The sequence below is a fragment of the Orbicella faveolata genome, unplaced genomic scaffold (genome assembly GCF_042242905.1).
Source record: "Orbicella faveolata isolate gen_17 unplaced genomic scaffold, um_ofav_v1 contig_37, whole genome shotgun sequence".
In the NCBI taxonomy this organism is placed as follows: domain Eukaryota; kingdom Metazoa; phylum Cnidaria; class Anthozoa; order Scleractinia; family Merulinidae; genus Orbicella; species Orbicella faveolata.
Window position 1 is genome coordinate 2,815,001 of NW_028301566.1, and position 15,567 is coordinate 2,830,567.

Here is a 15,567-nt window from a genome sequence, read left to right on the forward strand (position 1 = left end):
GTATATATATATATCCCGTTACTAATCATCAATTCGCCAAAGGCAGGATTTGGTATCAGTGTCTCCTTCAGAGGTTTCTATCGAAGAACTTATCCAGATTCGATATATATATATATATATAAAGATATTTAGGTTACATGGTAAATGGGAACATGCAGTTAAAACCACTTTTAGTATCGTTTAAAGTCCTTGACAGCTCTCCCCTGGCTTAGCTAAAATTCGATAAAGTGCAGTCTAAATAGCTTTCTTCACAACCAGGACCACAAAAGAGTTTTGAACTTTAAATCCCTTGAATTTGTCATGTTGGTTGCTGGATAAGTTCTTCGATAGAAACCTCTGAAGGAGACACTGATACCAAATCCTGCCTTTGGCGAATTGCTTTTCTCTTTAGATCCCTGCAACTTTGACAAAGAACTTGGAAGCATCGTCCAAAGCAAGTAGAAACATTTCCGCAGAAGTGTCGCATGTGGAGAATACCCTTCCCTAGAAAAGGCAAACAAGGATGTTTATATAAATAGGCTGATCTACAGTATGTCGCTATTCATTGCACGAGAAATACAACAGGTCAGAATCACACATTTGGACACGTATCACGGTTAAAGAAAGGTAGAAGATTGATGATTAGTAACGGGACTTAACATTTCCTTGCAACATAGACTTCCACCAATTTGTCGGAAGAGAAAAAAGCAATTTCAATAAGATTTGAAATAACATATACGTGGAATAAAAAGCATCAAAGAAAGTTATGATATGGCAATCTAAGTGACATTTCTGTTTTGACTTTTATATTGAATCAGTAGCACACCGGGATTAACGTCCTTAACAGAAGAGGAAAATAAACAACATGAAGCAAAACCTTTGGGCGACAGAATTTGTCTTAATTTCTTGCTTCTTCACCCGTCCTCAGTACCGTACAGTTGTGTAAATGTAGAAGCTGAAGGGTGTTCATTTAACGTGAGCTTTGGACAATGGACCCTGAACCATTCTTGTTCATGTTCGCTACAGAGATATCTACGAAACGTTATAAGCTAATTGCTATCTGTCTAGACAGAAAGACTGAAACTTACCCAAGGTTACAAGCAGTACCGAGCTGTTGAGGAACACAAAGAGGATATTGACAAAGATGGATTCGTTTTCACTGCGAGCATCGTTGACTTCAGGCTGCGAATAAATTGCACCAAGGCAAACGTTAAAGAATACTATCCACAATGCGTACGTCTGGAGGCGATCTTCAAATTTCCCTTTTATTGGACGGAAGATGGTGTGGGCAATTCCAAAAGCACTGGCTGTGGCCACGGAAAATCCGATACGGGAGCGGCTTTCAGATTCAAAGAGAAGGATCAACGAGATCAGCATTAGCTTCCAATACATTTCAGCTATCTCCCAAAACCAGTATGTCTTTTTGTAGTTTTCAAAATACACTCTCAAAGCAAAGGCGATTTCTGCATGTACTTGAGAATCCCGGTAGTTGTAAAGGAATAGCAGCACCAATAGCGGGAAGGCTATAGGGTACAGCGAAAACGTAGCAGCAATGCGCCAGAAGACACTGTGTCGAGCGGTAAAGCAATGGACTGAGTAATCGGCCCTCAGGAGGGAAATACAGTCGTTTCTGTCTTTGGTGAAGCACATGTTCAAACAAACCCCAGGCAGTGGTAGAATGTGAATTATCTTCTTACTTGTCATTGGATATGACAATAAAAGAAATAAGAATATATTTCGGTAGCACGACTTCTTCAGGCTTGATATTTTGTTCACTTTTTCGCTCATAACAATCTCCATTTTGTTGATGTAGCGTTGCTTTGCAAGTAGATAAAACAGGATCAAGGAAACAACCACGATGTTGACTGCTACTGCTAGGGCAAACTCTAGAAATGGATCCAAACGAAAACTAGGATAAATGCAACTCAAAGGGGCAAACTGCAAAATATTCCCTTCGACAAGTTTTAAATATTTTTCCATTGTGATCAGAGTTGTCGGCCATCGAACACGTGCCAGTGCCGAGAAAATCCCTGCGATAACTTGATGAAAGCCCAACACAATCTTGAAGCACGACATGATGACATCTGCGACAGTTCTGTCATTATCAGTATGCTTTGAGTCGCCCCAAAGAACCATCATGAACACCGCGAGAAACAGTATCACCACTCCGGCAGATGAGAGGGCAGTGATTGTCATATTGGGGCATTTTATGCAGGTGTTAAATCGAAGATAGTGATCAGTAGTGCAGCTTGCACACAGGGTGCCAAAATATCCTTCCTGACATTCGGAGTCAATGCCACCTTTGCAGGATGCCAGATGGGGACATTTAAGAGGTGTAGGAAGCGATCCATTAAACTTGGAATAATTGTCGTTGTAATCTCGGTTGGGCGTGAGAATATTGTCAAGAAATCTTCCATATGATTCTTCTGCAGTTTCATTGGTCCACTTCCAGTAATAATTGGGCGCCAATATCGCCGTGTCATTCTTGCATACCACACCGGTTTCGGGGCATGGCAAGCACCCTCCAAAACGATCTAGACGATAAAAATTGTCAAGGCATCTACAGGCACGATAACCAGCGGTTGCATTAGAAAGGGTACCTGTTTATAAAGTACAGAAACAAATGTTTTAAAAGCTTTAAAAACATAGTATTAGAAACATTCATCTCCACATCATTGTTTGTATAGCTATCACTTGCACAAAAGCGTCTGTGGCTTGAAATTGTCAATTTGCGATACAATAAATCTTCTATTAACCCTATTCAGACCCAGACAGAGCTTTTAAGGGCTTTTGAGAGCTGTTTTAGATTTTGACGTTTAACAAATTTTAGCATTTTATAGATTTTCTGTATTTATATTAATATTTAGATGTTGTTATTTTCAATTTATCTCATAATGCCCGCATTACGTATTTTTTTTACTGCTATTGTAGCAAAGACACTCAAGTAAAGTTTTTCATACATGATTTTTGTTTTTCAGTTACTTATTGTTTTTCAGATTTTTACAGCGTTCTTTATTCATTGTTTTAAAAGTTTTGTAAAAATCATTAAATCTGAGATGGCTGTCCAAAAGGAGACAGCTAGTCAGAAAAATATCGTCATTTCTAAGTCCCACGATAGTTTTAGATGAGCTACCTATCCTCCAAGTTCAAGTTCATAGCTTTATACTGCAAGAGTTACAGGGCGAGCGCTTATCCAATGGACGGATTATACTCTTGAAGCACTTTTATATACTTGAAGCATGTGTGATATGCTCCCGATGATTTAAGCCAACATCTAACCAAACGTTATTCATGATCTATCAATTTGGCATGGTTTTTTTTGCTGATCAATAAAGTGTACGGATCGATTCCCGATATATATCTCCAAAGATAACAACTATTGAATGTGAATTTGCTCCCAGATTAATATTATAATGTTAAAAATACACCAGAAATTCAAACAAAAAAGCAAAAAATGGGATAGTGATTTTATATTTTAATTTCTTCATAAACGGGGGTTTATTTGAGATGAAGGAAGGCTTAATATGGTATTTACGGTGTTCACTCAACTTCTACAGGTAAGATATTTACTTTTGAAACTTGTTTTCCTGTGAGGAAACGGACGTCCGATCTATTATTATTTTGATTTTGCTGATGTTGCTCATCTGCCTTTTTGGATAACTTTCCAATTCATTTTATATTTTGCAGGGGAAACTTTCGCATATGTCTAAGTGAGATCTGTATCTCGATCATCTCCAGGGTAATCTTGACAAATTTATGCTCTTTCTTGATGTACTTTTTAAACATGCTACACAACATAGGTTTGAAACTTAATTTAGAATGATCCAAGGTTTAAATCGCACTTTTAACGAAAAAAGTACAATGACTGCCGTTTTATTTTTAACCAAGGCACAGTTCTCATACCGTATGGGCATGCGCGACAGTCAATTGCACGTCTTCCAGGAAAGCTTTCCTTTGGGACGTAAGTACCCACGCTGCATAATTTGCAGTCAGTTTGCCCAATCTCGTCTTGATAAAAGCCTCCTACAATACAATGGTAGCCATGCTTAGTTTCAAGTTATCCGAATAAGATGTTTACCAAAATCAACATAACTAAAAAAGGCCAATAAAGCTTATAACTCCGGAGTGCAATACACCAAAGTTAATGAGACTCATTTTTACTGCATTTGGATTTTGATTCAAGTTAATGTCACCTCACTTTCGATCCTAGCCAAGTGCCGTTTCTCCTATACCAATGGAAATAGATTTTCTATCCTTTTTTCGTAAAATTCGAGCTTATTGGGTCTAAACAAAATATTTTTGATTTCAATTACTCATGTTGTCTTTCAGATCACTGGAAGACTAAGGATACGTCATTATACGAGTTAGTTAAAACCCAGAATTTAATGTATCAACACAATAGTTCATGCTTTTGTTACTCGCTCGCCGATAGAGCTTCAAAGCAGGATCTCGACAGCGTCTCGAGTGGGAAACAGTGAACTAATCCACAAACACAGTCAACACTTTCGACCATGTGCTTTCTTGTTTATTACGCTTATACCGCAAGGGCTTATGGAAGTTACAACTCTAGGGGGATTATGGGTCACGACCCTCACACTCTCCTCCCCTCAAAAAAATGTCCTCCGTGACAATTTGAAAACTAAACTGCTCTCAATATGTCTGAGTCGTAGAAATCCTATACGTAATACTGTTGGTAGACATAAATCGACTTCCTATCTGTGGGTTGCACAGGTCCACAGAGTGCACGATAAACAGCTAATCTTCAAGTTATCACACTTTGCAAAAGTGTGGACAGAAGTCCTTGTTCCTTCAATGATAGCACAAAGTACTTATAATGTCAATGCAAACATCATCGCTTGGGTGGGCGCGGTCTCACTTCGCGTCTTCCTTGTCCTCTTCCGGTGCTCCATCTGTTTTCTCTTCCTTGTTCGGGCTGGGGGGTTGTAGCAGACCTAGCCTTAACCTCAGTCTTAAGTGCTTCAACTGCAGCCTTGAGTTCTTGAAGTTCTGATTTAGTACTGTCGGTTGACTTGGGGTCCTCTTTCAGGGTCGCTACTTTACCATGAGGTACTTTAGTTGGTTCTGGTGATTCCTGACTGATCTGGGACACTGTAGGTGATTTGCCTTTCGATTGGTTCTTCAGTTTCTTTATCCTTTCTTCCTCAGCTGAGACTGCGATGTTGAGCTGATGAATCAATTCCTCATCCTCAACCAATGGATTGCTTAAGAATGGGCGGAGCTTAGTTCTAATGCTGTCATCCTGGAGGCCAGTCTCAACAGCTCTGCGAAAGAGCTGCTGGATGTGACCAGCATCATACTTCAATGGGTCTTCCCCTTCCTGGCTTGCAAAGAGTATCTTCTGTCTCAAGTCGAGGGCTCGCATTAAGAATGCTTGAGGCGTTTCTTTCCCATTTTGACAGATGGATGCTAAACTCCGGTAAGTTCTGCAGTATTCTTAACCCCATGATGACTACGAAGAATCTTCTTCAGGCGGTCAAGTGACAGATCCGTAAAGGATTCCAGATAACTTCTTAAAACTAACCCAGGACTGATGGCTCGAATCACTCCATCCACAGTCTCACGCTCTTTGTACTTTTGTTCAACACCTGTTTCAATTTGTTTCCGTAATGAACTGTAATTCAATTTATCTTTTTGGTCTGGATCACCAATCTGGCCAGTAATCTTTAACTGACGTCGAAGTACACTCGTGGATTCAATAATTATAAGAGAATGCAATGGGAATGACATGCCATCACCTGACTGTGAATTTAACTCCTGCTTGACCTTAGCACTATCTACTTTACTCTCCGATTCCGTGGTTTTCTGTTTGTGCAAAAGCTTAAGTTCTTCGATTTCTTTCTTTAAAGAAATTAACTCACTGTTATCTCCTTTAACATCTTCGAGTGGTGGTGGAGTGTCGACCAATATCTCAACGATAGCTTGGAGAAAAGTCACTTTTTCCTCTTCCTCCACACCTGTAAACTCTTTCTCGATAACATTAGCGATTTTATTGATGATCGGAACCTTCGTTTTGTCCTTCAATTCCTCTTTAATTATCTTCAAATGCTTTGCAACCAGCTTGGTATTTTCTACGGTTGCTTTGCACAGTTCCGTGTGGATTGTTAATTCAAGCTCCTCCGCCATCTCTTACTTGAACTTTTATCGTGACACCCTACTCGACAATACAGGTTCTTAGTCTCTTACCTCGTCTATTTGGTTGCATCGGCTTTACCAGAACAGTTCACTGGGCGTGCGGCCATATTTGCATCACTCGATGACATCGGCTGGTATTTGGACGTGTAAATGATGGCGTTCTTTCCTTCTATCGGCTGAACAGCCCGGCCGGAAACACCAATTTTGTTACTCGCTCGCCGATAGAGCTTCAAAGCAGGATCTCGACAGCGTCTCGTCTGGGAAACAGCGAACTAATCCACAAACACAGTCAACACTTTCGACCATGTGCTTTCTTGCTTATTACACTTATACCGCAAGGGCTTATGGGAATTACAACTCTAGGGGGATTATGGGTCACGACCCTCACACTTTGCTCAGTCTAAGTTAAGTTTGCTATTTTTTGATCATCTTTCTCCTTCACGAATTCAGTACAATCATCTATATTAACAATTTTAAGTTCTTTTCTAAATACCTGCTGGACAAGTACGACAGGCTCCTTTGCGGTCACTATGATGACCAGTCGTGCAGAAGCTGCAGTTATAGCAATCGACTTCGTTCAATGATGATTTATCTGAACAATCACCGCACGAAAAACCTGCCTTTTCAATACTTACAATGGTTTTGTGCTGAGCAACAATTTTCATATGAAAAGATACAGAGGGAGCACATTTTCTGAGGACATAAAAAAAACAACACCAATCAATGAAAGCTAATGGACGTAAAAATGTATTGCATTGCTCCCGTTATGTGACTATAAAGCTCTCGTAGCGCCAGCCTTTGAACACAATTGAGATAAAATTTTAAAGGTTGGAGGGCACCTTTCTTTTAAATCATTTTTTCCCAGGAGAGTTCATGTTTATCGATCCAGGACTTTTTTTTTATTTTACTCACATCGAAACAGCATATCTCCCCGGTGGAAACTCCTGGAGGTTGCTACAAGTAATTGATCTGTGGGTGGAAAGTGAAAGTCAGTATCCAGATGGCTATTTCAAACTGTATATAGTGCGGATATGAATTTTTCAAGATCGTGGTCAATTCTTCCTATCGTAATTATTTGATAAGGTTATGAGCTGCCCATGGCTAAATTGTGAGTGAAAATGTACCGCGTGTCCATATGTGCTACGTTATACGTTGTTATTTTAATTCTAGAAACTGCGCTATTACTTTCATACACCTCTTTTACTTTTTTTTATCTAACTTGTAATGCATTCATCGGTAAAAAGAAATTTTGATTAATATATATATCATTCGAGGTTTACACTTCAACTTACATTTTTGTTTCACGATTGAGCTCATCAAAGATTCCAGATGGAAGTAAAGTTAACGGATTGTTAAACAGTGTCCTGAAAACAAAATAATATTTGAGTGAGCAGAATTTCTTTTAAAAAGTAAAGGAGGCGGAGATGGCTTGATGTTTCATTATCTGAAGTTCAACCTTTACTGATTGTAAGCCTATAACGTCAGACTTACAGGAAAACGCGTGTCCATATATGTATCGCACGATATGTGTTCTCTTTGATGTCCTTGATTATCTCTTTATCATTATACGACCTCGATTTAGATATTGTGTCAAGTAGCTTAAACTAGATCGAAATACTGTAAGCACTTTGTGCTTGTCAGTAGCTAGGACCTACGGGCAATAGAGTCTTCGGTGTTGAATGCTTAATTAGTAATTCAGTTAAATGAAATTTTTCGAAAGGAAAACGTTTCACGGTCCATGTTGGGTCTTCTGGCAACCACATGAAGTCAGAAGTGTTAGTATGCTTCCACAGCGCTGCACGGGCTTTTTGCAATGTCTGAGTAATCATTGATGAAACAAACAAACAGACAGCAACAACAAAAAAACTAAACTTTTTCTAAATCGGTCTTTTTCTGGGTCTATCTGAAAAGTTTTACATTTTTATAAGTGGTGATTTGTAAGCTCAGTAGCTGTCGAAAAAAGTACCAAATGGTAGGCGAAGATACACAGCAAAGACATAAAACCGAGGCAAATGGTTTGTTAATCGTGCGAATGTTAAACTTACAGTGAGTCGAGAACGTTGACGCCGCAAAATGCCTTTTGTTCGACGGACTTTATCTTGTTATTATGAAGAAATCTGAAACAGTAAACAATAATAAACGGTAAAGAAACCTGTCTAATTTCATTGCTAAGCACGAAAGAAGTGTAAGAGTCGCACGAGGCGATAGCCTCGTGCGACTCTAGCTTCTTGAGTGCTTAGCAAACCTTCCAAGTGCATCCATAACTCGATAGTTGCACGCTGCACATTTACCAATTCTTTTATAACATTGAGACTTTTGAGATATATTGAATCTATTCCGGCTTACATGAAGTCAAAAGCGCCCTAAACCGCGCGAAAATGTTCGTTAAAAAACTCTGACAAAGCGACACATCAAAATTTTTCTTGGATCGCGGCGAGTTCATAATTTACATTTTCTCGATCTCGGGCAAACAAACAACTTCAAACTGCTCGGTTAACTTATATATCAAGCTGACAACAAATGAAATTTGCAGTCGGTAAAAGCGTTTCTCAAAAGTTAGTTAAGCTTAAATTTGGATCAGTTTTTCGAAGAATTGAAAACAAACTGCACATGGTTGAAGCCTTTGGTGGCTGAGCTCTCTGTCCTTCGCGACGTTTTCGACAAAATAAAAGAACAATGTGGAACCAGACATTTCTTAAAAGCGGGAGAGGAGAAGAATGCGAACAAACATCCCTGGCTTTGAGCTGTTGGAGATGCTCTTATTTATCAGCAGGTTTGTGGGTTTCGTTTTCCTTTCCACTTCGTAAATTGAAGGGTCGCGCGTCTAAGGTTGAACTTGAACACACGAATGTAAAAAAGGATTTTTGTCACTTTTGTTATTTGGTAAAATAAGCTTAAATGAACGGAGGACTGAGGCTTTAAGTAAAATGTCAGAAACGTAAGCTTATATTTGTGCACGATGCAGTCGTTCCTTGGAACGGCTGTTTCTTCAATTTCAAGAGTTTAATTTACCCTCAGGCGAATCGAGTGATCGAGCAAAACTGAAACCCGGGAACTTAAGTTAAATAATTCATTAGAGGCTACCAATATTTGATAAAACTTCCTTTATTATAGCTCAGAAATACTATTATCTTTAAAGTTTTTGGAACAGAAGGATTTCGTATGCAAGACTTCACTTAAAAAAGAAATTTGTTAAAACTCTCATGTACCAAGTTTTGCTCTCCGAAAGCGTTTAAATGGCTTTCGACGCCAGAAATGTTTTACAATGAAAGCTTATGCTGAATCATATTGTCCCCAAATCGACGAAAAATTCTCTCTAAAATTCCCGCTATGCATTACTAACCTTGAAAGATTGATATGGACCAGTTTGTTGTTTTTTTTTGGTCCGTCTCCGAGTGCCGAGTGCTTTTGTTCAACCAGCTGATTCAACTCCTGCTCTCATAAATCTCGAAATTTCTTAGCTCACAAGAATAATCTTCCTCATCGCCGGAAGAATTATTAAATTTTTCCATATTTTAGGAGAAGAAAAATAGGAATTATGTTTTAAAGTGTGTCAACATCGATGAAAACAATTGCCGAGAAAAAGTACAAATATACAAACTGACGTGAGCTTGCAGCCCACGGGCAAATGGACCGAGCGTATTAGCCAATCAGAACGCGCGCCTCGCTAAAGCTATATTATAAAAGTTTTTAAACTGCTTTTAAAATGTGTGGATGGTGCTTTGAGGAAACCAGTTTGCCTTTTGAATAGGATCAGATGTAGTTACTTCATTGATGAATACTTACAATTTTTTGAGGGTTGTTTCACTAAAGGTGCCATTAGGTATTGCTGCTAAATTGTTGTTTGCGAGCATCCTAAGAAAAACAAGGATGATAATTTAAACATAATTGAACTTGCATTGCAATACAATTAGGGTTGATGTTCTAGACAAAAGAAGAAACATTTACTAGAATTATGAAATGACGAGAAAACATGCGGACCCAAACATCAGATCAAAAGGCGCTTTGTACTTAACAGAAAGCTCTTCAGTCACTTTAACTATTTTTCAGCGAGTTAGCAGTGATGCACAGAGAGTAGAAATGCTCTTGCATGTAAAATATTTACAAAATATATTCCTGTGAGATAAAGATTATTGTCGTACACACATTTGATTTTTAATGCTTATTAGTAAAAGTAAAAAGGATATGACCAAGTAAACAAGAAAGAAATCGTACCATTTTAACTTGTCAAAGCAGTCAGTTTCAATTGCCTCAAACGTGTTTCTTTTGTGGCATTTTAATATCGTCAAAATGCTAAATTTAATGATTTCATTGTATAAATGTAAATGTACTTACAATATCCTTAGCTTCCCCAGTCCGGAAAAAGTGTCTTTGGTAATATGTGAAATGTTGTTAAAGTTTAATAACCTGAGAATGAAACAAGAATACAAACACTATGTAATTAAAGACGTCCATTTTCCGGTGGAGGCGCCTCCTTTAGAGTGCACGTAATTTGCTGCTAAGTAAATAAGTACAGCTAACAAATTTCGAATGCAAAAAAATAGACCTGGATGATCACAATGTAAAACACAAAATAATCTACAGATACATGTCCAGTCACGTGTCCAGTCACAGATTAAGAGCAAATGCACAGAAATGTCGAGCAAAGCGTAGCCACGGTCAAAGTTTAACTTACCTTTGATTCGAGTTTATAGGAAGGTATTTACGAGTTTTCAAAGGTTTTGGTGTTCATTTTTCTAAAAAAGGTCTACTTTTAGGAATATTTGGTAAAATGATTTTGGGCTCTTTCTGGCCAAAAAATGGCCGAATAAATTGGCAAAAAATAGCATTGCGAAATCGTCCTCGCGTTAATAGTTAAAATTATGTCTTGGGGAGTAAGATACTAATATTAAAAGAAGAAATTTTTAGCTTTCTACATTTGTCTGTTTTTCGGTTGCAGATGATAGCTGTCACTGCGAAAAACACATCCTTTGATAAAGAGATTTGACAATAGCCGTTGTGAAGCAAGGTTTAGTCTATGATTGCCAAAAGACTTTTAGTTATGTGGCCGAACTCGAATCGAGCACATTTTACGGCTGTTAAGTGTCGAAATAATCTTCTTGCACGATCTATAAAAATTTGCTTGGGTTTTTCAGATCTACCTGAGTCGAATTGAAGACTTTTTGAAAAAGTGTAGCTGCTGTCCACCAAAAAATACTTTCTCGCTTTGTGATGTGATAATCTTATCATGTGTAGAATTTTTTTGATTTATATATTAAAGCATAAAGATGGCGTGGTCACTCTGAGACTGCAAAATGCAAATAACATAGAAAGGGTACGGTAAACTGCGCTTGATCATCCCTTAGAAAAGCTCCCGGGTAAAGGACCATTTTAATACGAACGAAATGATGTTCCGGTTATATTAAAACCCCTCTCTCCCAACTTAATGACATTAACCAAGTGATTATGAACCTGCCAAGAGATTATGATCCTGTAATAACTTACCACACATTGTAATAAACGCCATTGAAATAGCCGCCATGCATTGAATGAGTAGAGTACAAAAACGCCTCAAAATCCGATTGTTTTAATCCGAGTTTCCCGATTGGCCACAAATTGCAAGGATAGACGAAACAAATTTGTTGGTGTACTAGAATACATTTCCTGATGTTGAAAAGTTCATTTCCATCGGTGTGCGTTACAGCCGTTTATTAAGGAGCTTCACGGACTGACGTTACCGTGACTTTATGTCGTGACCCATGACCGAATGAACTGAGTTAGCTTAACAAGAGCTGGCCCGCAGCATAAAATGGAGAAAAGCTGGACGGCATGTAAAAGTTAGTCATCCTTTTTAAGCCGTGAAGGAGAGTTTAGTGCAATAATTTCATTCAAAACAGGCGTGTTTGCGCTTGAGTGTTAAGTGTGGGGAATATGCTACTCAGTTCAAATTTTAGTGAAACTACTCAATTTTCGAAGGCGTTTTATAAAGCGCTCGCTTAAAACCCCAGACCCATTGTTATATGATGTGTAAGGAGAGCATTTAGACACTTTATAACCAAAAAACGAGCCCGATTGAACAATGGCCACATATCGAATGGTCGGTTTGTAATTGTGAGATGAAACTCGATTTGCCGAGACTGTGGTGAAGCCTTATCAAAGTTGTTTTTTTCTCGTAGGAAGAAGCATAATCTAGAACCAAAAAGTAGGCATAAATGAAGTTTCAAATACTCTTCCTTTTAAATTAATGTCTTCCTTCCCGATGATATAAACTTCACTACTTACGTAAAGACATTTACGCGAATGCCAGTTTATGCTAATTATTCTGCTATTTTTTGCCAGCGAGAGTGCAAAAATCGATTTTCTCAAATAATTCAAAACTTCGGCTGTATTTTGCGAAAGAAACCCCGAAACCTTCGAAAACTCGTTAATACCCCGTTGCAAATTGAAAATTAAGATTGGTTTCATTTCTGACTGCAGCCCCGATTTTTGCATTTTGCTCGATTTCTCTGTGCATTTACTCTTAAGGACGTTCGCGCGAAAATTTTCACTGCAGTGAGATAATGAGTTACGTGTGTCAGAAATGCCAAAAAAAAAAAAAAAAAAAAAAAGAAAAGAAAAGAAAATCGGGGGTCGTCGACTTCGTTTCAGAGATAAAGCGTATGGAAAAGTACCCTGATTTTGAAAAATTGGCGCAGGTAATTCCCCATGGTCTACAGGGGTTTATGGTGAAAAATATCGAAGGTGAGTCAACGGAGGCAAACGATCTTAGTCATATTTTGTAGACGTGAGTCTATTGCGTAAATAACCCCAAATGTTACCAACGTTTTCACAAAGCTTAACTCTTCAAGAGACATTGAAATCGTCGCACAGATAAACGAAGAGCTAGCAAGAATGGAATTCGATGGTGTATTTTGCAAAAATCAAACTTTTAGTCAATAGATTTTCTTCATTTTTTCGCTAAACGTAGAAGATCGGTAGAGAAAATGATCCATCAAAAGAAAAATGGCGGTCACCTAACGTCCAAGAACGTTAAATCCAGGCAAAGCTATAGCAATGGCCAAATCCCCGACCATTGTTCATTTTATTAGTTAGCCCGCGCTCTCATGCATGACGTGGCGTGTGAATCTGCGTGCTCAGTAAAGATGCGCAGAAACAATTAGCGCGAACGTCCTTAAATCGTACTCATCGTGTTCAATCGTATTTTTAGTCATATTAATCATACTGACGTGTACACAAAGGTACTGGCACAAAAACGGTTTCTTAAATAAGTAGATAAAACTCGCTTTACCTAACCCTTTGAATACCAAACTGAAGCCAAAAAATACCGTTTTTAACCGTTTAGTCAGGTTTTTTTAGCTGCCATGACGCTAAATAAGCCTAAGTTTGGCTAAGAAAGCTTTTTTTACTTAAAGGAGAGATTTTTCGAGGATTAGGCACAAAATTGAGCAAAATTTCAATTCGGGGCATGTGCATAAGCCAAAATTTGGACTTCTTTTTTTTTTTTGCCATTAACCGTTCTCAATTTTGTCTGTTGCTCCCTTTCCTTTCTGTTTTTCTCTGCCCTTTTACACTGGCTACCTTTTGCGTTGTATGTTCTTTCTGGCTGCCGTGAAAAGTTGGATGTTAATTACGGGCGAAGCCTAGAAATGGACCTTGATCAATCATAGGCGTAGTGGACCATTTTACCACCGTTTTTGCACCAAAACTGATAACGTTGTTTTTCGATTTGCGACGTCGGAATGTCGTCGATATCTAAACCTGACCATTGTGCGGAAAGGCCTAGCCTAGTGCTACTATCTGCTTATCAAGAACATCTGATGACATTTAAATTGATGACGTCACAACTGGTACAAAGAGCACGACCATTAAGTGGCCGTATATGGCCACTTGGGCGTAAAAGGGTTAACGTTTAGTTGAGGTGGATTACTCGAGATAAGTACTTACAAATACCGGTGGCGTTCGATTCATGACTTTCAAAAAAGACCAGACCCAACAAAACTCTCAAGAAACCGACATACGGCATTGGACTCAGCATTAACAATAACAAAAATAACAACAACAGTCTTTTTTGTACCATTTAGATTTCATCGTCCTCATCCTTTTTTAAGCCATAACCATTTAGATTAACATACTCACGAATTACTCCTCGAGCAGCCTCCAGTCTCGATTTAATGTACAGATTTTCTCGAACATGCTGCTTCTCATAAGAGTGATAAGAAGGAATTTATAGAGATAAATTTTGTTCTGCTGTTCCTGAATACAAACTTCAAATGGTTTACCTAAAGCAATAACCTTTTTCGAACTTTCCGCCATTGTCTGTGGTTTATAGCTAATCTTCGAGAAAACTAGTGTAAACCTGTGAAAACCCTACAAACTTCTGTAAATGAAGATTGAAGAGGCGCCAACAACAACGTGAACGCGTTGCGAACTGAATGATTTATTTTGACTGCTGATTTCTGATTGGATGAAACGTATTTCTCACCTGTGAGGAAGTCATTCCACGATCGTGATTGGACGAAGAAACCTCCGTATGGGTTTGCCATGTGATCGATTCTTTCCGAAAATCTCACTAAGTATGAAATACTGTCGAATTTTTCTTGACTGGTAGTTGAACACTAACCAAAACAAACTGTTCATTATCTTACAGGCCCCATAACTTATAATTTCAGTTGTTACTTACAACGCCGATAAATTATGACAGCCAGAGAACGCTCCATCTGCTATAGACTGTATATTGTTGAATGACAAGTCACTAAAAAAAACATAGGACGCCTTTTAGTATCCAATATCCTTCCGTTCGGCTAACCACCCCCTCCCTCTTCCAAGTAACTTCAGAAACTTGAGCTATTAACATTTATGATCTCTTTGGTGACCAATCCTCTGTAAAAATATTAGCCCGAGGAGAAACATTGGCCCTGTCCACGAAAGTTCTTTCGTAATTTTAAAAAGGAGCTTTACTTCGTAATTCTGAAACTTTTAGTAGGTTTCATTTATCCTTGCGGAAATTTGGAGATGTCAACTGTCTCTCTATGTCATGTTACGTTGGCATAGCGACCACGTTTGGCATGCATGTCAAGCTAGACAGAATTCTTCGTTTTGCCACTTGTCTTGAGCAGCATTGTGTTATCATGAGTAACAAAAGATACCTCACTACTAAAACAGAGTTGCCGAAGCAGAATAAGTTCTTGCCGTTGAAACTTGTTCCAAATCTAACCATCTTTGAATAATTATAAAATATTTTTGGTTTACAGCCATCATCAACCATCTCTTCAACTTCAGTGATTGCATTAAAAGATACATACAAAACACATTCTGGTCTTATCTCTCTATGAGTGGATCAAAACTACTTTCTGGGAATTTTAATTCAATATATTTATTCCTCCCTTTAGAATGTAGCGCCCCTCCAAGTGCATTGATAAGGCAAGGTTGTTAAATCCATATCCTAACAGAATTCTT

General features: G+C 38.4%; 2 protein-coding genes across 2 annotated transcripts; both read right to left on the reverse strand.

Annotated features, from left to right (window-relative positions):
* Positions 1-133: 133 nt before the first annotated feature.
* LOC110053198 (uncharacterized) lies at positions 134-5,362 on the reverse strand. The gene is made up of 4 exons (XM_089275747.1): positions 4,856-5,362; positions 3,883-4,030; positions 1,068-2,579; positions 134-483 (listed from the first exon to the last, which is right to left on the reverse strand). Exons 1-4 carry the CDS (start codon positions 5,360-5,362, stop codon positions 299-301), a joined length of 2,352 nt encoding a protein of 783 aa, XP_089131873.1. The 3' UTR covers positions 134-298.
* Positions 5,363-5,390: 28 nt separating this feature from the next.
* On the reverse strand, positions 5,391-9,986 carry LOC149101616 (uncharacterized). The gene is made up of 5 exons (XM_089275717.1): positions 9,919-9,986; positions 8,178-8,249; positions 7,425-7,496; positions 7,045-7,101; positions 5,391-6,825 (listed from the first exon to the last, which is right to left on the reverse strand). The coding sequence occupies exons 1-5, from the start codon at positions 9,984-9,986 to the stop codon at positions 6,618-6,620; spliced, it is 477 nt and encodes a 158-aa protein (XP_089131843.1). The 3' UTR covers positions 5,391-6,617.
* Between the last annotated feature and the right edge of the window lie 5,581 nt (positions 9,987-15,567).

Excerpts from the sequence above, each read along its gene's own strand:
- LOC110053198 (XM_089275747.1), bottom strand. The coding sequence starts at position 5,362 with ATGCGAGCCCTCGACTTGAGACAGAAGATACTCTTTGCAAGCCAGGAA. Across the intron at positions 4,031-4,855 it reads GAGGACAAGGAAGACGCGAA|ACTAAGCATGGCTACCATTG; the intron begins GTGAGACCGCGC and ends GGATAACTTGAA. Across the intron at positions 2,580-3,882 it reads CTGTCGCGCATGCCCATACG|GTACCCTTTCTAATGCAACC; the intron begins GTATGAGAACTG and ends CTTTATAAACAG.
- LOC149101616 (XM_089275717.1), bottom strand. The coding sequence starts at position 9,986 with ATGCTCGCAAACAACAATTTAGCAGCAATACCTAATGGCACCTTTAGT. Across the intron at positions 8,250-9,918 it reads GAAACAACCCTCAAAAAATT|ATTTCTTCATAATAACAAGA; the intron begins GTAAGTATTCAT and ends TTACTGTTTCAG. Across the intron at positions 7,102-7,424 it reads CTCAATCGTGAAACAAAAAT|ATCAATTACTTGTAGCAACC; the intron begins GTAAGTTGAAGT and ends TTCCACCCACAG.